The following is a 24,166-nucleotide window of genomic DNA, read 5'->3' as shown; positions in this document are numbered from 1 at the left end:
TCACTGTGGCTTCGCTTTGGCACTTGGGAGCTTGGCCTTGAACCTGGGAGGGGGGACACAGGGTGACAATGGGGGGACATGGGGTGACATGGGGAGCCCGGACGCCTGGGTCCCCCCCGTGTCACCCCCGTGTCCCCCCCCTCACCTGGCTCGGAGGTGACTCAGGTGGTTTCTTCCCAGACTCACGTACTGGTCAATCTGGGCCTTGGGGACAATTGGGGACATGGGGGGGGGGCAAAGGGGGGATCCTGTGTCCCCCTGTCCCCTGGTGTCCCCAAACTCTCCAGCCCCCGTGTCCCCTGGTGTCCCCATGTCCCCTGGTGTCCCTGTGTCCCCCCATGTCCCCTGGTGTCCCCATGTCCCCAGGTGTCCCTGTGTCCCCACTGTCCCCATGTCCCACCATGTCCCCTGGTGCCTCCAGCCCCCATGTCCCCTGGTGTCCCCGTGTCCCCTGGTGTCCCTGTGTCCCCCCATGTCCCCTGGTGTCCCCAGCCCCCATGCCCCCCCATGTCCCCTGGTGTCCCCAGCCCCCATGTCCCCATGTCCCCTGGTGTCCCCATGTCCCCTGGTGTCCCTGTGTCCCCCCATGTCCCCTGGTGTCCCCAGCCCCCATGTCCCCCCATGTCCCCTGGTGCCCCCAGCCCCCATGTCCCCTGGTGTCCCCGTGTCCCCTGGTGTCCCTGTGTCCCCCCATGTCCCCTGGTGTCCCCAGCCCCCATGTCCCCCCATGTCCCCTGGTGTCCCCAGCCCTCTCTAGCCCCCGTGTCCCCTGGTGTCCCCATGTCCCCGGTGTCCCCAGCCCCCATGTCCCCTGGTGTCCCCAGCCCCCATGTCCCCTGGTGTCCCCATGTCCCCTGGTGTCCCCATGTCCCCTCGTGTCCCCTGGTGTCCCCAGCCCCCATGTCCCCATGTCCCCTGGTGTCCCCAGCCCCCCATGTCCCCATGTCCCCTGGTGTCCCCATGTCCCCGGTGTCCCCAGCCCCCATGTCCCCATGTCCCCTGGTGTCCCTGTGTCCCCCATGTCCCCCCATGTCCCCTGGTGTCCCTGTGTGTCCCCTGGTGTCCCCAGCCCTCTCCAGCCCCCATGTCCCCTGGTGTCCCCATGTCCCCTGGTGTCCCTGTGTCCCCCCGTGTCCCCTGGTGTCCCCAGCCCCCATGTCCCCCCATGTCCCCTGGTGTCCCCATGTCCCCTGGTGTCCCCATGTCCCCTGGTGTCCCCAGCCCCCATGTCCCCTGGTGTCCCCATGTCCCCCCGTGTCCCCTGGTGTCCCCAGCCCCCATGTCCCCTGGTGTCCCCAGCCCCCATGTCCCCATGTCCCCTGGTGTCCCCAGCCCCCCATGTCCCCATGTCCCCTGGTGTCCCCATGTCCCCTGGTGTCCCCGTGTCCCCTCATGTCCCCTGGTGTCCCCATGTCCCCAGGTGTCCCCGTACCTGGTAGTGCCGGTAGAGCACGGGGAAGGTGAATGCGCAGATGACACCTGGACAGGGGGTGACATTGTCACATCAAGTCAGTGCCACCACTGTCCCCAAGCCAATGCCACCCCTTTGGTGACATCCCTGTCCCCTCCCAGTGCCACCACTGTCCCCAGGCCAATGCCACCCCCTTGGTGACATCCCAGTGCCACCACTGTCCCCAAGCCAACGCCACCCCCTTGGTGACCTCCCATTGCCACCACTGTCCCCAAGCCAATGCCATCTCCTTGGTGACCTCCCAATGCCACCACTGTCCCCAAGCCAATGCCACCCCCTTGGTGACCTCCCATTGCCACCACTGTCCCCAAGCCAATGCCACCCCTTGGTGCCATCCCAGTGCCACCACTGTCCCCAAGCCAACGCCACCCCCTTGGTGACCTCCCAGTGCCACCACTGTCCCCAAGCCAATGCCACCCCCTTGGTGACCTCCCAATGCCACCACTGTCCCCAAGCCAATGCCACCCCCTTGGTGACCTCCCAGTGCCACCACTGTCCCCAAGCCAATGCCATCCCCTTGGTGACCTCCCAATGCCACCACTGTCCCCAAGCCAATGCCACCCCCTTGGTGACCTCCCAGTGCCACCACTGTCCCCAAGCCAACGCCACCCCCTTGGTGACCTCCCATTGCCACCACTGTCCCCAAGCCAATGCCATCCCCTTGGTGACCTCCCAATGCCACCACTGTCCCCAAGCCAATGCCACCCCCTTGGTGACCTCCCAATGCCACCACTGTCCCCACGCCAATGCCATCCCCTTGGTGACCTCCCAATGCCACCACTGTCCCCAAGCCGACGCCACCCCCTTGGTGACATCCCTGTCCCCCTCCCAGTGCCACCACTGTCCCCAAGCCAATGCCACCCCCTTGGTGACATTGCAGTGCCACCACTGTCCCCAAGCCAATGCCACCCCCTTGGTGACCTCCCATTGCCACCACTGTCCCCAAGCCAGTGCCACCCCCTTGGTGCCATCCCTGTCCCCCTCCCGGCGTGTCCCCAAGCCGGTGTCACCCCTTGGTGACACCCCTGTCCCCTACCCGCTCCCAGCAGCGTCACCCCGTTGCAAACGGCCCCCACGTAGGTCAGCAGGTAGAAGAAGAAGGCGAACTGGGACAATGACACAACGCCCGCGGTGTCACCCTCAATGTCACCCTCAATGTCACCCCCACAATGTTGTCCCCAAGGCCACCAGCCTCCTCAGACCCCCCAGGACGTTGTCCCCATGTCCCTCAGTGTCCCCATGTGCCCCCTATACCCCAGTGTCCCCCATGTCCCCAGTGTCCCCCCTCACACCTCTTGTGTCCCCATTGTCCCCCATGTCCCCATTGTCCCCCCCACACTTCTTGTGTCCCCATGTCCCTATGACCCCCATGTCCCCATTGTCCCCCCCATGTCCCCAATGTCCCCAACACACCCCTGATGTCCCCATGTCCCCAATGACCCCCATGTCCCCCCATGCCCCCAGTGTCTCCCCCCCCCACCTCTGATGTCCCCAGTGTCCCCATGCGCCCAGTGTCCCCTATGTCCCCCAATGTCCCCCATGTCCCCAGTGCCCCCCATGTTCTCGTTGTCCCCAATGTCCCCGTTGTCCCCCATGTCCCCAATGTGCCCCTGTCCCCTCCATATCCCCAATGTCCTCCATGTCCCCAATGTCCCCCTGTCCCCCCCAAGTCCCCAATATCCCTCATGTCCCCAATGTCCCCCATGTCCCCAGTGTCCCTCGTCCCCCCATGTCCCCAATGTCCCCAATGCCCCCAGTGTCCCCAGTGCCCCCCATGCCCCCATGTCCCCAGTGTCCCCCATCCCCCCATGTCCCATTGTCCCCAATGTCCCCCACATCCCCATATCCCCCCATGTCCCCAGTGTCCCCCATATCCCCCCATGTCCCCTCGTCCCCAGTGTGCCCCATATCCCCCCATGCCCCCAGTGTCCCCAGTGTCCCCATGTCCCAAATATCCCCATTGTCCCCAATGTCCCCCATGTCCCCTTGTCCCCAGTGTCCCCCATATCCCCCCATGCTCCCCAGTGTCCCCATGTCCCCCATATCCCCCCATGTCCCCATATCCCCCCATGCCCCCAGTGTCCCCATGTCCCCCACTTCCCCATATCCCCCCATATCCCCCCATGTTCCCATGTCCCCCATATCCCCCCATGTCCCCCCATGTCCCCAATGTCCCCCATGTCCCCAGTGTCCCCCGTCCTCCCATGTCCCCAATGTCCCCCATGTCCCCATTGTCCCCAGTGCCCCCCATGTCCCCGTTGTCCCCAATGTCCCCCATGTCCCTCTTGTCCCCAGTGTCCCCCATGCCCCCCATATCCCCCCATGTCCCCAATGTCCCCAATGCCCCCAGTGGCCCCCATGCCCCTGTTGTCTGCAATGTCCCCTTTGTCCCCAATGTCCCCAGTGTCCCCCTGTCTCCGCCATGTCCCCCATGTCCCCAATGTCCCCCATGTCCCCAATGTCCCCCATGTCCCCAGTGTCCCCCATGTCCCCAGTGTCCCCCATATCCCCCTATGCCCCCAGTGTCCCCCATGCCCCCCATGTCCCCACATCCCCATGTCCCCCATATCCCCCAATGTCCCCATTGTCCCCCATATCCCCCAATGTCCCCATTGTCCCCCATGTCCCCACATCCCCCCATGTCCCCCATATCCCCCCATGTCCCCATGCCCCCAGTGTCCCCATGTACCCACATCCCCATATCCCCCCATGTCCCCAGTGTCCCCCATATCCCCCCATGTCCCCCCATGTCCCCACGTCCCCAGTGTCACCTTGAGGGACTCGGGGACGCTCTGGACCAGGAAGAGGCGGGTGAGGGTGCGGGTGGCGGTGACAAGATGGCGCGCCAGGCGCCGGGCCCAGCGCTGCTGCTGCTCGGGGCTCAGCCCCACCGGCCCCTCCTGCGCCCTGCGGGACGGGGACACGCGTGGGGACATGGGGACATGGCGGGGGACGTGGGGACATCGGGGCATGGGGGGGACATGGGGACATGGGGGGACGTGGAGACATTGGGGCATTAGGGGGACATGGGGACATCGGGGCATGGGGGACATGGGGACGGGGGGGGACATGGGGATATCAGGAGCATGGGGGACATTGGGGACCTGGGGACATTAGGGGCATGGGGGGGACATGGGGGACATTGGGACATGGGGACAGCAGGGGTATGGGGGACACTGGGGGCATGGGGACACTGGGGACATTGGGGACATGGGGATGCTGGGGATATGGGGACATTAGGGACATGGAGGGAATATTTGGGACATGGGGACACTGGGAGGACATTGGGGACATAGGGACATCAGGGGCATGGGGGGGACATGGGGACATGGGGATGCTAGGGGGACACTGGGGACATGGGGACTTGGGGACATGGGGACATCAGGGGCATGGGGGGGACACTGGGGACATGGGGACACAGGGGACATGGGGACGCTGGGGACATGGGGACGCTGGGGACATGGGGACGCTGGGGACATGGGGACAGCAGGGGCATGGGGGGGACATGGGGACACTGGGGACATGGGGACACAGGGGACATGGGGACGCTGGGGACATGGGGACAGCAGGGGCATGGGGGGGACATGGGGACATGGGGATGCTGGGGATATGGGGACATCAGGGGCATGGGGGGGACATGGGGACATGGGGGGGACATAGGGACATGGGGGGGACATGGGGATATCAGGAGCATGGGGGACATTGGGGACCTGGGGACATTAGGGGCATGGGGGGGACATGGGGGACATTGGGACATGGGGACATTAGGGACATGGAGGGAATATTGGGGACATGGGGACATCAGGGGCATGGGGGGCACATGGGGACATGGGGACATGAGGGGCATGGAGGACACTGGGGACATGGGGACATCAGGGGCATGGGGGGGACACTGGGGTCATGGGGGGGACATGGGGACATCGGGGCATGGGGTGGGACATGGGGACATGGGGGGACATGGGGACATCGGGGCATGGGGGGGACATGGGGACATGGGGATGCTGGGGATATGGGGACATCAGGGGCATGGGGGACACTGAGGACATGGGGACATCAGAGGTGGGGGGGGGACACTTGGGGCATGGGGGGGACATAGGGACATGGGGGGGACATGGGGATATCAGGAGCATGGGGGACATTGGGACATGGGGACATCAGGAGCATGGGGGACACTGAGGACATGGGGACTCTGGGGACATGGGGACAGCGGGGGCATGGGGGGGACATGGGGACATGAGGGGCATGGGGGGGACATGGGGACATGGGGACACTGGGGACATGGGGGGGGACATGGGGACATGGGGGGGACATGGGGACATCAGGAGCATGGGGGACACTGGGGACATGGGGACATCAGGGGCATGGGGGGGACATGGGGGACATTGGGACATGGGGACAGCAGGGGTATGGGGGACACTGGGGGCATGGGGACACTGGGGACATTGGGGACATGGGGATGCTGGGGATATGGGGACATTAGGGACATGGAGGGAATATTTGGGACATGGGGACACTGGGGACATGGGGGGGACATTGGGGACATAGGGACATCAGGGGCATGGGGGGGACATGGGGACATGGGGATGCTAGGGGGACACTGGGGACATGGGGACTTGGGGACATGGGGACATCAGGGGCATGGGGGGGACACTGGGGACATGGGGACACAGGGGACATGGGGACGCTGGGGACATGGGGACGCTGGGGACATGGGGACAGCAGGGGCATGGGGGGGACATGGGGACACTGGGGACATGGGGACACAGGGGACATGGGGACACTGGGGACATGGGGACGCTGGGGACATGGGGACAGCAGGGGCATGGGGGGGACATGGGGACATGGGGATGCTGGGGATATGGGGACATCAGGGGCATGGGGGGGACATGGGGACATGGGGGGGACATAGGGACATGGGGGGGACATGGGGATATCAGGAGCATGGGGGACATTGGGGACCTGGGGACATTAGGGGCATGGGGGGGACATGGGGGACATTGGGACATGGGGACATTAGGGACATGGAGGGAATATTGGGGACATGGGGACATCAGGGGCATGGGGGGGACATGGGGACATGGGGACATGAGGGGCATGGAGGACACTGGGGACATGGGGACATCAGGGGCATGGGGGGGACACTGGGGTCATGGGGGGGACATGGGGACATCGGGGCATGGGGTGGGACATGGGGACATGGGGGGACATGGGGACATCGGGGCATGGGGTGGGACATGGGGACATGGGGGGGACATGGGGACATCGGGGCATGGGGGGGACATGGGGACATGGGGATGCTGGGGATATGGGGACATCAGGGGCATGGGGGACACTGAGGACATGGGGACATCAGAGGTGGGGGGGGACACTTGGGGCATGGGGGGGACATGGGGACATGGGGGGGACATGGGGATATCAGGAGCATGGGGGACATTGGGACATGGGGACATCAGGAGCATGAGGGACACTGGGGACATGGGGACTCTGGGGACATGGGGACAGCGGGGGCATGGGGGGGACATGGGGACATTAGGGGCATGGGGGACATTGGGGACCTGGGGACATCAGGGGCATGGGGGGGACACTGGGGACACTGGGGACATGGGGGGGGACATTGAGGACATAGGGACATCAGGGGCATGGGGGGGACACTGGGGACATGGGGACACTGGGGACATGGGGACACCAGGGGCATTGGGGGGACACTGGGAACATGGGGACATGGAGGGAATATTGGCAACATGGGGACATCAGGGGCATGGGGGGGGACACTGGGGACATGGGGGACACTGGGGACATGGGAGGGGACATTGGGACATGGTGGGGGACATTGGGACATGGGGACACTGGGGACAGCAGGGGCATGGGGGGGACATGGGGACATCAGGGGCATGGGGGACATTGGGGACATGGGGGGCACATGGGGACATGGGGATATGGGGACACAGGGGACATGGGGATACCAGTGGCATTGGGGGGACACTGGGGACATGGGGATGCTGGGGACATGGGGACAGCAGGGGCATGGGGGACATTGGGACATGGGGACATTAGGGACATGGAGGGAATATTGGGGACATGGGGACATCAGGGGCATAGGGGGGACATGGGGACATGAGGGGCATGGGGGACACTGGGGACATGAGGGGCATGGGGGGGGACACTGGGGTCATGGGGGGGACATGGGGACATCGGGGCATGGGGTGGGACATGGGGACATGGGGGGACATGGGGACATCGGGGCATGGGGGGGACATGGGGACATGGGGATGCTGGGGATATGGGGACATCAGGGGCATGGGGGACACTGAGGACATGGGGACATCAGAGGTGGGGGGGGGACACTTGGGGCATGGGGGGGACATAGGGACATGGGGGGGACATGGGGATATCAGGAGCATGGGGGACACTGAGGACATGGGGACGCTGGGGACATGGGGACAGCGGGGACATGGGGGGGACATGGGGACATTAGGGGCATGGGGGACACTGGGAACATGGGGATGCTGGGGACATGGGGACACCAGGGGCATGGAGGGGACATTGGGGACATGGGGAGGAAACATGGGGACATGGGGACATCAGGGGCATGGGGGACATGGGGACACTGGGGTCATGGGGGGGACATTAGGAGCATGGGGGGGGACATTGGGGACATGGGGGACACTGGGGACATGGGGGGGGACATTGGGACATGAGGGGGGACATTGGGACATGAGGGGGGACATTGGGACATGGGGACACTGGGGACATGGGGACACTGGGGACATGGGGATGCTGGGGATATGGGGACATTAGGGGCATGGGGGGGACACTGGGGACATGGGGACATTAGGGGCATGGAGGGAACATTTGGGACATGGGGACATCAGGGGCATGGGGGGGACATTGGGGACATGGGGACATAGGGGCATGGGGGGGAGCCCATCCCACATGTCACCCCATTGGGTGACAGTGACACCCCATTGGGTGACAGTGACATCCCACATGACACCCCACTGGGTGACAGATACACCCCATTGGGTGACAGTGACATCCTACATGTCACCCCATTGCATGACAGGTACACCCCATTGGGTGACAGTGACACCCCATGTGTCACCCCATTGGGTGACAGGTACACCCCATTGGGTGACAGTGACACCCCAGGAGTTTCCCCTATGTGTCACCCCATTGGATGACAGTGTCACCCCACTGGATGACAGTGACACCCCAGGAGTCTCCCCCACATGTCACCCCATTGGATGACAGTTACACCCCATTGGGTGACAGTGACACCCCCTTGGGTGACAATGACACCCCAGGAGTCTCCCCCACGTGTCACCCCATTGCATGACAGTTACACCCCATTGGGTGACAGTGACATCCTATGTGTCACCCCATTGGGTGACAATGCCCCCCTGCACTGTCCCCCATGTGTCACCCCATTGGATGACAGGTACACCCCATTAGGTGACAGTGACACCCCAGGAGTCTCCCCCACACGTCACCCCATTGGGCGACAGTTACACCCCATTGGGTGACAGTGACACCCCCTTGGGTGACAGTGACACCCCAGGAGTCTCCCCCAAGTGTCACTCCCTTGGGTGACAGTGACAGCCCATTGGGTGACAGTGACACCTCATTGGGTGACAGTGACACCCCAGGAGTCTCCCCCACGTGTCACCCCATTGAATGACAAGTACACCCCATTGAGTTACAACGATCCCAGGCATGTCACCCCCCAATTGATTCACAGTGTCACCCCATTGGGTAACAGTGACACCCCATTGGGTGACAATGACACCCCAGGAGTCTCCCCCACGTGTCACCCCACTGGATGACAGGTACACCCCACTGGGTTACAATGACATCCTAGGCATGTCACCCCATTGGGTGACAGTGACATCCCAGGAGTCTCCACCACATGTCACCCCATTGGGCGACAGTTACACCCCATTGGGTGACAGTGACACCCCAGGAGTCTACCCAACATGTCACCCCATTGGGTGATGGTGACATCCCACGTGTCACCCCCATTGGGTGACAATGCCACCCCGCTGCACTGTCTCCCACGTGTCACCCCATTGGGTGACAGTTACACCCCACTGGGTTACAACGATCCCAGGCGTGTCACCCTCCCAATTGACTGACAGTGACACCCCAGACGTGTCACCCCATTGGGTGACAGTGACACCCCAGGAGTCTACCCCACGTGTCACCCCATTGGGTGACAGTGACATATCAGGTGTGTCACCCCCATTGGGTGACAATGCTCCCGCTGCACTGTCCCCCACGTGTCACCCCATTGGATGACAGTGTCACCCCATTGGGTGACAGTGACACCTCATTGGGTGACAGTTACATCCCAAGAGTCTCCCCCACGTGTCACCCCACTGGGTGACAGTGGCACCCCATTGGGTGACAGTGACACCCCATGTGTCACCCCATTGGGTGACAGGTACACCTCATTGGGTGACAGTGACATCCTATGTGTCACCCCATTGGGTGACAATGCCCCCCTGCACTGTCCCCCATGTGTCACCCCATTGGGTGACAGTGACACCCCACTGGGTGACAGTGACACCCCAGGAGTCTCCCCCACGTGTCACCCCATTGAATGACAGGTACACCCCCTTGGGTGACAGTGACACTCCATTGGGTGACAGTGACACCCTAGGAGTCTCCCCCACGTGTCACCCCATTGGGTGACAGTTACACCCCCTTGGGTGACAGTGACACCCCATTGGGTGACAGTGACACCCCAGGAGTCTCCCCCACGTGTCACCCTATTGAGTGATGGTGACATCCCACGTGTCAGCCCCATTGGGTGACAATGCCACCCCCGCGCACCGTCCCCCATGTGTCACCCCATTGGGTGACAGTGACACCCCATTGGGCGACAGTGACATCCCAGGAGTCTCCCCCACGTGTCACCCCATTGAATGACAAGTACACCCCATTGGGTGACAGTGACACCCCATTGGGCGACAGTGACACCCCAGGAGTCTCCCCCACGTGTCACCCCATTGGGCGACAGTGACACCCCATTGGATGACAGTGTCACCCCATTGGGCGACAGTGACATCCCAGGAGTCTCCCCCACGTGTCACCCCATTGGATGACAAGTACACCCCATTGGGTGACAGTGACACCCCCTTGGGTGACAGTGACATCCCACATGACACCCCACTGGGTGACAGGTACACCCCACTGGGTGACAGTGACACCCCAGGAGTCTCCCCCACATGTCACCCCATTGGGCGACAGTTACACCCCATTGGGTGACAGTGACATCCCACGTGTCACCCCCATTGGGTGACAATGCCACCCCGCTGCACTGTCTCCCACGTGTCACCCCATTGGGTGACAGTTACACCCCACTGGGTTACAACGATCCCAGGCGTGTCACCCTCCCAATTGACTGACAGTGACACCCCAGACGTGTCACCCCATTGGGTGACAGTGACACCCCAGGAGTCTACCCCACATGTCACCCCATTGGGTGACAGTGACATCCCACGTGTCACCCCCATTGGGTGACAACGCCATCCCGCGCACTGTCCCCCATGTGTCACCCCATTGGATGACAGTGACACCCCATTGGGTGACAGTGACATCCCAGACGTGTCAACCCCCATTGAGTGACAGTGACATCCCAGGAGTCTCCCCCATGTGTCACCCCATTGGATGACAGTTACACCCCATTGGGTGACAGTGACATCCCAGGCGTGTCAACCCCCATTGGGTGACAGTGACATCCCATTGGGTGACAGTGACATCCCACATGACACCCCATTGCATGACAGGTACACCCCATTGGGTGACAGTGACATCCCATGTGTCACCCCATTGGGTGACAGGTACACCCCATTGGGTGACAGTGACATCCCACGTGTCACCCCCATTGGGTGACAATGCCCCCCTGCACTGTCCCCCATGTGTCACCCCATTGGGTGACAGTGACACCCCAGGAGTCTCCCCCAAGTGTCACCCCCTTGGGTGACAGGTACACCCCATTGGGTGACAGTGACACCCCAGGAGTCTCCCCCACATGTCACCCCATTGGATGACAGTTACACCCCATTGGGTGACAGTGACACTCCCTTGGGTGACAGTGACACCCCAGGAGTCTCCCCCACGTGTCACCCCATTGCATGACAGTTACACCCCATTGGGTGACAGTGACATCCTATGTGTCACCCCATTGGGTGACAATGCCCTCCTGCACTGTCCCCCATGTGTCACCCCATTGGATGACAGGTACACCCCATTAGGTGACAGTGACATCCCAGGAGTCTCCCCCACGTGTCACCCCACTGGGCGACAGTGACACCCCATTGGATGACAGTGTCACCCCATTGGGCGACAGTGACACCCCAGGAGTCTCCCTTACATGTCACCCCATTGAATGACAAGTACACCCCATTGGGTGACAGTGACACCCCCTTGGGTGACAGTGACATCCCACATGACACCCCACTGGGTGACAGTGACACCCCACTGGGTGACAGTGACACCCCAGGAGTCTCCCCCACGTGTCACCCCATTGGGCGACAGTTACACCCCATTGGGTGACAGTGACATCCCACGTGTCACCCCCATTGGGTGACAATGCCACCCCGCTGCACTGTCTCCCACGTGTCACCCCATTGGGTGACAGTTACACCCCACTGGGTTACAACGATCCCAGGCGTGTCACTCTCCCAATTGACTGACAGTGACACCCCAGACGTGTCACCCCATTGGGTGACAGTGACACCCCAGGAGTCTACCCCACATGTCACCCCACTGAGTGACAGTGACATCCCACGTGTCACCCCCATTGGGTGACAACGCCATCCCGCGCACTGTCCCCCATGTGTCACCCCATTGGATGACAGTGACACCCCATTGGGTGACAGTGACATCCCAGACGTGTCAACCCCCATTGAGTGACAGTGACATCCCAGGAGTCTCCCCCATGTGTCACCCCATTGGATGACAGTTACACCCCATTGGGTGACAGTGACATCCCAGGCATGTCAACCCCCATTGGGTGACAGTGACATCCCATTGGGTGACAGTGACATCCCACATGACACCCCATTGCATGACAGGTACACCCCATTGGGTGACAGTGACACCCCATGTGTCACCCCATTGGGTGACAGGTACACCCCATTGGGTGACAGTGACATCCCACGTGTCACCCCCATTGGGTGACAATGCCCCCCTGCACTGTCCCCCATGTGTCACCCCATTGGGTGACAGTGACACCCCAGGAGTCTCCCCCAAGTGTCACCCCCCTTGGGTGACAGGTACACCCCATTGGGTGACAGTGACACCCCAGGAATCTCCTCCACATGTCACCCCATTGGGCGACAGTTACACCCCATTGGGTGACAGTGACACCTCACTGGGTGACAGTGACACCCCAGGAGTCTCCCCCAAGTGTCACCCCCTTGGGTGACAGTGACACCCCATTGGGTGACAGTGACACCTCATTGGGTGACAGTGACATCCCAGGAGTCTCCCCTATGTGTCACCCCATTGGATGACAGTGTCACCCCAGGAGTCTCCCCCACGTATCACCCCATTGAATGACAAGTACACCCCATTGGGTTACAACAATCCCAGGCATGTCACCCCCCAATTGACTCACAGTGTCACCCCATTGGGTGACAACACCCCCCCAGCGCGTTCCCCACGGTGACTCACGGGCAGGGCTGTCCGGGGGGCGGGTGTCTCCGCAGGGCGCGCAGGGTGACGCGGCGCAGGCGCAGGGAGCCGGTGACGGCCAGCACCGCCAGCGCCGCGTGCGCCAGCACGGCCACCGCGCTGAACCGCGCCAGGCAGCCCAGTGTCCCCAGTGTCCCCAGCAGCACCAGCGCCGACCGCCCCGGCGACTCCCAGTACAGCAGCCGCCACACTGCGGGGACACCAGTGTCTCCCAGTGTCCCCCCCAGCATCCCCAGTGTCCCCAGCAGCACCAGCGCCGAACGCCCCGGCGACTCCCAGTACAGCAGCCGCCACACTGCGGGGACACCAGTGCTCCCAGTGGCCACCCCAGTGCTCCCAGTAGCCACCCCAGTGCTCCCAGTACCCCCAGTATCCACTCCAGTGTCTCCCAGTACATCCCAGTAGCCACCCCAGTACCTCCAGTATCCACTCCAGTGTCTCCCAGTGTCTCCCAGTATCCACCCCAGTGTCTCCCAGTATCCACCCTGTACTTCCCAATGCCTCCCAGTATCCACCCCAGTGCCCCCCAGTATACCCCCCAGTGCCTCCCAGTATCCAACCCAGTGCCTCCAGTATCCTCTCCATTGCCTCCCAGTATTCACCCCAGTGCTTCCCAATGCCTCCCAGTATTCACCCCAGTATCTCCCAGTATCCACCTCAGTGTCTCCCAGTATCCACCCCAGTGCCTCCCAGTATCCACCCCAGTATCTCCCAGTATCCACCCCAGTGTCCCCCAGTATCCACCCCAGTGCCTCCTAGTATGGACACTGGTGCTCCCAGTATCCCCGTCACTGCCTCCCAGTGCATCCCAGTGCCCCCCAGTACCCACAGTATCCACCCCAGTATCTCCCAGTATCCACCTCCAGTGCCCCCAGTACCCCCCCCAGTGCCCCCCAGTGCCTCCAGTATCCTCTCCAGTGCCTCCCAATATCCACCCAGTACTTTCCAGTGCCTCCCAGTATTCACCCCAGTGCTTCCCAATGCCTCTCAGTATTCAACCCAGTATCTCCCAGTATCCACCCCAGTGTTTCCCAGTATCCACCCCAGTATCTCCCAGCATCCACCCCAGTGTCTCCCAGTGTCCCCAGCAGCACCAGCGCCGACCGCCCCGGCGCCTCCCAGTACAGCAGCCGCCACACTGCGGGGACACCAGTGCTCCCAGTGGCCACCCCAGTGCTCCCAGTAGCCACCCCAGTGCTCCCAGTACCCCCAGTATCCACTCCAGTGTCTCCCAGTACATCCCAGTAGCCACCCCAGTACCTCCAGTATCCACTCCAGTGTCTCCCAGTGTCTCCCAGTATCCACCCCAGTGTCTCCCAGTATCCACCCTGTACTTCCCAATGCCTCCCAGTATCCACCCCAGTGCCCCCCAGTATACCCCCCAGTGCCTCCCAGTATCCAACCCAGTGCCTCCAGTATCCTCTCCATTGCCTCCCAGTATTCACCCCAGTGCTTCCCAATGCCTCCCAGTATTCACCCCAGTATCTCCCAGTATCCACCTCAGTGTCTCCCAGTATCCACCCCAGTGCCTCCCAGTATCCACCCCAGTATCTCCCAGTATCCACCCCAGTGTCCCCCAGTATCCACCCCAGTGCCCCCCAGTATGGACACTGGTGCTCCCAGTATCCCCGTCACTGCCTCCCAGTGCATCCCAGTGCCCCCAGTACCCCCAGTATCCACCCCAGTATCTCCCAGTATCCACCTCCAGTGCCCCTAGTACCCCGCCCAGTGCCCCCCAGTGCCTCCAATATCCTCTCCAGTGCCTCCCAGTATCCACCCAGTACTTTCCAGTGCCTCCCAGTATTCACCCCAGTGCTTCCCAATGCCTCCCAGTATTCAACCCAGTATCTCCCAGTATCCACCCCAGTGTTTCCCAGTATCCACCCCAGTGTCTCCCAGTATCCACCCCAGCGTCCCCAGTGTCCCCAGCAGCACCAGCGCCGACCGCCCCAGCGCCTCCCAGTACAGCAGCCGCCACACTGCGGAGACACCAGTGCTCCCAGTATCACCCAGTGTACCCCCCAGTGCTCCCAGTGTCTCCAGTATCCACCCAGTACTTCCCAGTGCCTCCCAGTATCCCCCCCAGTGCCTCCCAGTGTCTCCAGTATCCACCCAGTACTTCCCAGTGCCTCCCAGTATCCACCCCAGTGCTTCCCAGTGCATCTCAGTGCCTCCCAGTATCCCCCCCAGTGCCTCCCAGTGTCCACCCCAGTGCTCCCAGTGTCCACCCCAGTGCTCCCAGTGTCTCCCAGTGCCTCCCAGTATCCACCCCAGTGCTTCCTGGTATCTCCCAGTGTCTCCCAGTATCCACCCCAGTGCCTCCCAGTATCTACCCCAGTGCCTCCCAGTATCTCCCAGTGCCCCCGGTATCCACCCCAGCACCTCCCAGTGCATCCCAGTGCCCTCAGTATCCACCCCAATGTCTCCCAGTATCCACCCCAGTATCTCCCAGTATCCACCCCAGTGCCTCCTAGTGCCCTCTGGTACCCCCCAGTATCCACCCCAGTGTTCCCAGTATCCACCCCAGTGCTTCCCAGCGCATCTCAGTGTCTCCCAGTGCCCCCAGTATCCATTCCAGTGTCTCCCAGTATCCACCCCAGTGCTTCCCGGTATCTCCCAGTGTCTCCCAGTATCCACCCCAGTGTCCCCAGTATCCATCCCAGTGTCTCCCAGTATCCACTCCAGTAGCCCCAGTGTCCACCCCAGTGTCTCCCAGTATCCATCCCAGTATCTCCCAGTATCCACCCCAGTGCTTCCCAGTGCATCTCAGTGCCCCCAGTATCCACCCCAGTGTCTCCCAGTATCCACCCCAGTGCCCCCAGTATCCACCCCAGTGCCCCCAGTATCCACCCCAGAGTCTCCCAGTATCCACCCCAGTGCGTCCCAGTGCCCCCCAGTACCCCCAGTATCCACCCCAATATCCATCCTAGTGCTTCCCAGTATCCAGCCCAGTGCATCCCAGTGTCCCCCAGTATCTACCCCAGTGTCTCCCAGTATCCCCCCCAGTGCCTCCCAGTGCATCCCAGTGCCCCCCATTACCCTCCCCAGTGCATCCCAGCATCCACCCCAGTGTCTCCCAGTGTCCCCCCCAGCGTCCCCAGTGTCCCCAGCAGCACCAGCGCCGAACGCCCCGGCAACTCCCAGTACAGCAGCCGCCACACTGCGGGGACACCAGTGCTCCCAGTGGTCACCCCAGTGCTCCCAGTAGCCACCCCAGTGCTCCCAGTATCTCCCAGTGCCTCCCAGTATCCACCCCAGTAGTTCCCAGTACTTCCCAATGCCCTCCAGTAGCCCCAGTATCGCCCCCAGTGACCCCAGTATACACCCCAGTGTCTCCCAGTATCCACCCCAGTACACCCAGTATCCACCCCAGTGCTTCCTAGTATACCCTCCAGTGCTTCCCGGTATCTCCCAGTGTCTCCCAGTATCCACCTCAGTGTCTCCCAGTATCCAGCCCAGTGCTCCCAGTAGCCCCCCCAGTGCCCCCCAGTGCCTCCAGTATCCTCTCCATTGCCTCCCAGTATCCACCCAGTACTTTCCAATGGCTCCCAGTATTCACCCCAGTGCTTCCCAATGCCTCCCAGTATTCAACCCAGTATCTCCCAGTATCCCCCCTAGTGCCCCCAGTATCCACCCTAGGGCCTCCCAGTATCCACCCCAGGGCCTCCCAGTATCCACTCCAGTGCTTCCCAGTATCTCCCACTGACCCCCAGTATCCACCCCAGTGTCTCCCAGTATCCACCCTGTACTTCCCAATGCCTCCCAGTATCCAGCCCAGTGCCTCCCAGTATCCACCCCAGTGTCTCCCAGTATCCCCCCCAGTTCCTCCTAGTATCCACCCCAGTGCCTCCAGTATCCTCTCCATTGCCTCCCAGTATTCACCCCAGTGCTTCCCAATGCCTCCCAGTATTCAACCCAGTATCTCCCAGTATCCACCTCAGTGTCTCCCAGTATCCACCCCAGTGCCTCCCAGTATCCACCCCAGTGCCTCCCAGTATCCACCCCAGTGCCCCCCATTATCCACCCCAGTGCCTCCCAGTATGGACACCGGTGCTCCCAGTATCCCCACCACTGCCTCCCAGTGCATCCCAGTGCCCCCCAGTACCCCCAGTATCCACCCCAGTATCTCCCAGTATCCACCTCCAGTGCCCCCAGTACCCCCCCAGTGCCCCCCAGTGCCTCCAGTATTCTCTCCATTGCCTCCCAGTATCCACCCCAGTACTTCCCAATGGCTCCCAGTATTCACCCCAGTGCTTCCCAATGCCTCCCAGTATTCAACCCAGTATCTCCCAGTATCCCCCCCAGTGCCCCCAGTATCCACCCCAGTGCCCCCAGTATCCACCCCAGTATCTCCCAGTATCCACCCCAGTGCTTCCCAGTATCTCCCACTGACCCCCAGTATCCACCCCAGTGTCTCCCAGTATCCACCCAGTACTTCCCAATGCCTCCCAGTATCCACCCCAGTGCCCCCCAGTATACCCCCCAGTGCCTCCCAGTATCCACCCCAGTGCCCCCCAGTATCCCCCCCAGTTCCTCCCAGTATCCACCCCAGTGCCTCCAGTATCCTCTCCATTGCCTCCCAGTATTCACCCCAGTGCTTCCCAATGCCTCCCAGTATTCAACCCAGTATCTCCCAGTATTCAACCCAGTATCTCCCAGTATCCACCCCAGTATCTCCCAGTATCCACCCCAGTGCTTCCCAGTATCTCCCACTGACCCCCAGTATCCACCCCAGTGTCTCCCAGTATCCACCCAGTACTTCCCAATGCCTCCCAGTATCCACCCCAATGCCTCCCAGTATCCACCCCAGTGCCCCCCAGTATCCCCCCTAGTGCCCCCCAGTATCCCCCCCAGTGCCCCCAGTATCCACCCCAGTGCCTCCCAGTATCCACCCCAGTGCCTCCCAGTATCTCCCACTGACCCCCAGTATCGACCCCAGTGTCTCCCAGTATCCACCCCAGTGCCCCCAGTATCCTCTCCAGTATCTTCCTGTATAACCCCCAGTGCTTCCCAATACCTCCCAGTACCTCCCAGTACCTCCCAGTATCCCCCCCCAATACCTCCCAGTACCTCCCAGTGCCCCCCGCACCCACCTGTCCCCTCCATGGCTCCCGCGGGTGCTGCTGGGAAGGGGGGGGGGGACACATTGGGTGGGGGGGGGGGGTCACCCCTATTTTTAACCGCCAATCCCGCCCGGACGCCTGGGTCCACCCTGCAACCGGACCCCCCCCCCCCCGCCACCTGTCCCCACCCCCCCGCAACGTCCCCGAGACTCCTGATTGGTCGCTTACCCCATCCATCAGCTCCCGGCGAGCTCGCTGATTGGTCGGGAGGAGCTGGGGGAGGCTCCGGGATTTTGGGGGGGGCCAGGGGGGGCGCGGGGGGTGGAGTGGGCGGGGGGGTTGGCCCTGCGGGGTCACAGGGGGAATGGGGGGGTCAGGGGATACTTGGGGACCCCCCTGTTGTCCCCGAACCCCCGAGGTCCCCCCATTGTCCCCAACCCCCTCCCTGGGTCCCCCCATTGGTCCCTGTGGGGCACCCCCCTATTGGTCCCGACCCCTCAATTGTCCCCCCCCCCCCTCCGTGTCCCCCCATTGGTCCCGACCCCCCAATTGTCCCCGCCCCCCCCGTGTCCCCCCATTGGTCCCGCCCCCAGTTGTCCCCGCCCCCCCCTTCCCCCCATTGGTCCCGACCCCCCAATTGTCCCCCACCCCGTATCCCCCCATTGGTCCCGACCCCCTAATTGTGTGTCCCCCCCCCCGTGTCCCCCCATTGGTCCCGCCCCTAGTTGTCCCCCCCCGCCGTGTCCCCCCATTGGTCCCGACCCCTTAATTGTCCCCCCCCCCCGTGTCCCCTCATTGGTCCCGACCCCTAATTTTCCCCCCCCCCGTGTCCCCCCATTGGTCCCGCCCCCCGTTGTCCCCGCCCCCCCCGGGCCCCCCCATTGGTCCCGCCCTCAGTTGTCCCCGCCCCCCCCGTTCCCCCCATTGGTCCTGCCCCCAGTTGTCCCCGCCCCCCCCTTCCCCCCATTGGTCCCGACCCCCCAGTTGTCCCCGCCCCCCCCGGGCCCCCCCATTGGTCCCGCCCCCAGTTGTCCCCCCCCCTCGTGTCCCCCCATTGGTCCCGCCCCCAATTGTCCCGACCCCCCGTGTCCCCCCATTGGTCCCCACCCCCTAATTGTCCCCCCCCCGTGTCCCCCCATTGGTCCCGCCCCCAGTTGTCCCCGCCCCCCTGGGCCCCCCCATTAGTTCCCCCCCCACCCCGGGCCCCCCCATTGGTCCCGCCCCCAGTTGTCCCCGCCCCCCCCGTGTCCCCCCATTGGTCCCGCCCCCAATTGTCCCCGCCCTCTACGTGTCCCCCCATTGGTCCCCACCCCCTAATTGTCCCCCCCCCCGTGTCCCCCCATTGATCCCGACCCCCCAATTGTCCTCGCCCCCCCAGGCCCCCCCATTGGTCGACCCCCCCCCGGGACCCCCCATTGGTCCCGCCCCCAGTTGTTCCCCCCCCCCGTGTCACCCCATTGGTCTCGCCCCCAGTTGTCCCCGCCCCCCCAGGCCCCCCCATTGGTTCCCCCCCACCCCGTGCCCCCCCATTGGTCCCGACCCCCCAATTGTCCCCCCCCCTCGTGTCCCCCCATTGGTCCCAACTCCCCCTGGGACCCCCAAACCCCCCCCCCCCCCAAATACCCCCCCTCTGGGTTCCCCCATCACCCCAATGTGCCCCCCCCCCCCATACCCATCCTCATGGGGGGCTCCTCAACTTCCGGCCCCCCCCAATCCAACAGCCCCCCCCCCATTTCCAGCTCCCCCCCGTGGGGGGGGGGCGGAGGTTCCTCGGGCCGTTTTGGGGGGGTCCTGATTGGTGGGGGGGGCAGCTCCGATTTCCGGGGGGACCCCGAATTCAAGCGGGATTGAGGGGGGGGGCGCCCCCGACGTCGGGGTGTCCCCCCCCCTTTAAAAGCGATATAAGAGAAAGTGAGTTCCCGGGGGGGTCCCCAAAGTCCGGGCCCCCCCGTTGTGTCCCCCCCGGCTTCATCCTCATCCTCTTCTTCCTCCTCGGGGGGGTCCAGTGACCCCCCCAGTTCTGAGAAATCCGGCTCCTCGTTGTCACCTTTTGGGGGGGGGGGGGGGGGATGTTTTTGGGGGGGGGTCATGGGGGGGGCTGAGGGACACCCCCCCCCCCCCCCCCATGTCCCCAAAATGGGGGGGGGGGGGGGGTCCCACTTACCCTCCGTGGAGTCCGGGGTGGTGGAGGCCGTGGATGGAGCTTCTTCTGGGGGGGGGGGACAGAGGGGACATGGGGACACAGGGGACATAGGGACAGAGGGGACATGGGGGGGATACAGGGGACATGGGGACAGAGGGGACATGGCGGGGGACAGAGGGGACATGGAGGGGGGACATGGGGGAGGGACAGAGGGGACATTGTGGGGGGGGACAGAGGGGACATGGGGACAGAGGGGACATTGGGGGGGGACATGGGGGCGGACAGAGGGGACATTGTGGGGGACAGAGGGGACATGGGGGGGACAGAGGGGACATGGGGGGGTACACAGGGGACATAGGGACAGAGGGGACATGGAGGGGGACAGAGGGGACATTGTGGGGGACAGAGGGGACATGGGGACACAGGGGACATGAGGACAAGGGGGACATGGGGACAGGGGGGACATGGGGACAGAGGGGACATGGGGACAGAGGGGACATGGATACAGGGGGGACATGGGGACAGAGGGGACATGGGGACAGAGGGGACATGGGGACACAGGGGACATGAGGACAGGGGGGACATGAGGACAGGGGGGACATGGGGACAGAGGGGACATGGGGACAGAGGGGACATTGTGGGGGACAGAGGGGACATGGGGGGGACAGAGGGGACATGGGGACAGAGGGGACATGGGGGGAACAGAGGGGACATGGGGACAGAGGGGACATTGGGGGGGGACAGAGGGGACATGGGGACAGAGGGGACATTTTGGGGGACAGAGGGGACATGGGGGGGACAGAGGGGACATGGGGACAGGGGGGACATGGGGACAGAGGGGACATGGGGGGGGGACATGGGGGGGGACAGAGGGGACATGGGGGGGACAGAGGGGACATGGGGGGGACAGAGGGGACATGGGGACAGAGGGGACATTGGGGGGGACAGAGGGGACATGGGGACACAGGGGACATAGGGACAGAGGGGACATGGAGGGGGATACAGGGGACATGGGGACAGAGGGGACATGGGGGGGGACAGAGGGGACATGGGGGGGGGACATGGGGGGGGGACAGAGGGGACATTGTGGGGGGGAACAGAGGGGACATGGAGACAGGGGGGACATGGGGACACAGGGGACATTGGGGGGGACAGAGGGGACATTGTGGGGGACAGAGGGGACATGAGGACAGAGGGGACGTGGGGGGGGGACATGGGGGGGGGACAGAGGGGACATGGGGACAGGGGGGACATGGGGACAGAGGGGACATGAGGGGGGGACATGGGGGGGGGACAGAGGGGACATGGGGGGGGACAGAGGGGACATGGGGGGGACAGAGGGGACATGGGGACAGAGGGGACATTGGGGGGGACAGAGGGGACATGGGGACACAGGGGACATGGGGACAGAGGGGACATTGTGGGGGACAGAGGGGACATGGGGACACAGGGGACATGAGGACAGGGGGGACATGGGGACAGGGGGGACATGGGGACAGAGGGGACATTGGAGGGGACAGAAGGGACATGGGGGGGACAGAGGGGACATGGGGACAGAGGGGACATGGGGGGAACAGAGGGGACATGGGGACAGAGGGGACATTGTGGGGGGACAGAGGGGACATGGGGACAGAGGGGACATTTTGGGGGACAGAGGGGACATGGGGGGGACAGAGGGGATATGGGGACAGAGGGGACATGGGGGGGGACAGAGGGGACATGGGGACACAGGGGACATGGGGGGGGACAGAGGGGACATGGGGACACAGGGGACAGGGGGGACATGGGGACAGAGGGGACATAGGGACAGAGGGGACATGAGGGGGACAGAGGGGACATGGGAGGGGGGACAGAGGGGACATGGGGACAGAGGGGACATTGGGGGGGACAGAGGGGACATGGGGACACAGGGGACATGGGGACAGAGGGGACATGGGGGGGGGGACAGAGGGGACATGGTGGGGGGGGACAGAGGGGACACGGGGACAGAGGGACAGAGTGGGGGGGGGACACACACGTGTCCCTACGTGTCCCCTCCCCCTGGCCACGCCCTGGCCCGGTGTCCGTGTCCCCGCCCCCCCCCCCCCGGCCACGCCCTGACCCGATGTCCCCTCCCCCCGGTGTCCCCTGTCCCCCGGTGTCCCCAACCCCAGTCCCTCCCGTTATCTCCGGCCCCGGCACCCCCATCCCCGTTACCCCCCGGTACCCCCATCCCCATTATCCCCATCTCCGGTACCCCCGGACCCGCTTCCCCCATTCCTGGTACCCTCCGGTTCCCCCATCCCCGTTATATCCCCCGGTTCCCCCATCCCCGTTATCCCCCGGTACCCCCATTCCCTTTATCCCCCGGTTCCCCCCTCCCCGTTATCCCCATCCCCGTTATCCTCCGGTTCCCCCCTCCCCGTTATCCCCATCCCCGTTATCCTCCGGTTCCCCCATCCCCGTTATCCCCATCCCCGGTACCACCCGGTTCCCCCCTCCCCGTTATCCCCATCCCCGTTATCCCCCGGTACCCCCATCCCCGTTATCCCCATCCCCGGTACCACCCGGTACCCCCAATCCCATTATCCCCCAGTACCCCCATCCCCGTTATCCCCCAGTACCCCCATCCCCATTATCCCCTGGTACCCCCATCCCCGTTATCCCCCGGTACCCCCATCCCCGTTATCCTCATCCCCGTTATCCCCCGGTACCCCCATCCCCGTTATCCCCCGGTTCCCCCATCCCCATTATCCCCTGGTAACCCCATCCCCGTTGTCCCCCGGTACCCCCATCCCCGTTATCCCCATCCCCGTTATCCCCGGTTCCCCCATCCCCGTTATCCCCCGGTTCCCCCATCCCCATTATCCCCTGGTACCCCCATCCCCGTTATCCTCCGGTACCCCCATCCCCGTTATTCCCATCCCCGGTACCACCCGGTACCCCCATCCCCATTATCACCCGGTACCCCCATCCCCATTATCCCCATCCCCGGTACCACCCGGTGTCCCCATCCCCGTTATCCCCCGGTACCCATCAGTACCCCCGTCCCCGTTATCCCCCGGTATCCCCATCCCCGTTATCCCCATCCCGGGTACCACCCGCTTCCCCCATCCCCGTTATCCCCGGTTCCCCCATCCCCGTTATCCCCCGGTTCCCCCATCCCCATTATCCCCTGGTACCCCCATCCCCGTTATCCCCCGGTATCCCCATCCCCGTTATCCCCATCCCGGGTACCACCCGCTTCCCCCATCCCCGTTATCCCCCGGTTCCCCCATCCCCGTTACCCCACCCTCCCCTCTCCCCCCATCCCCGGGCCTCTCCCGTTGCCTCCGCCTCCCCTCCCGGTTCCCGGTACCGGTCCGTACTGCAGTGGGCGAAGCCCAGGACCTGCCCCATGGCGGCGGCGGCGGCCCCCGCATGGGGCTCCCGGTTCCGCCCGGTCCCGGTATCCGCATCACCGCGGGGCCATTGCGGGGCCCGCGGCGGCGGACAAAGGGCGGCGGCGGCGGCGGCGGAGAGGGCGGGGCCGGGGGCGGGGCCGGGGGCGGGGCCAGACCGGGGAGATGGGAACCGGGGACCGGGAACCGGCACCGGGTACTGGGTGTAGGTACCGGGTGCTGGGAATTGGCTCCGTAAAGCGGGGAACCGGCGCTGGGAACGGGCACTGGGTACCGACACATGGCACCGGGAATGGGTACCGGGCACTGGGAATTGGTACCGACACGGAGGAACAGGCACCGGGAACCGACACCAGCACCGGCAATGGGTACCGGGCACTGGGAACTGGCACCGACACCGGGGAACCGG

At 63.8% G+C, this 24,166-nt stretch overlaps 1 protein-coding gene across 1 annotated transcript; it reads right to left on the bottom strand.

Annotated features, from left to right (window-relative positions):
* Positions 1-23,755, bottom strand: LOC308051321 (reticulon-3-like; the record flags this gene model as incomplete). The annotated part of the gene is made up of 10 exons (XM_080361695.1): positions 1-43; positions 146-204; positions 1,433-1,479; positions 2,508-2,577; positions 4,243-4,378; positions 13,151-13,361; positions 18,463-18,517; positions 19,932-20,281; positions 20,399-20,443; positions 23,725-23,755. 10 exons carry the CDS (start codon positions 23,753-23,755, stop codon positions 1-3), a joined length of 1,047 nt encoding a protein of 348 aa, XP_080217821.1.
* Between the last annotated feature and the right edge of the window lie 411 nt (positions 23,756-24,166).

Source organism: Nesoenas mayeri (assembly GCF_963082525.1).
Source record: "Nesoenas mayeri genome assembly, chromosome: 37".
Classification (NCBI taxonomy): Eukaryota; Metazoa; Chordata; class Aves; order Columbiformes; family Columbidae; genus Nesoenas; species Nesoenas mayeri.
This window is presented reverse-complemented; position numbering and strand designations above follow the sequence as displayed.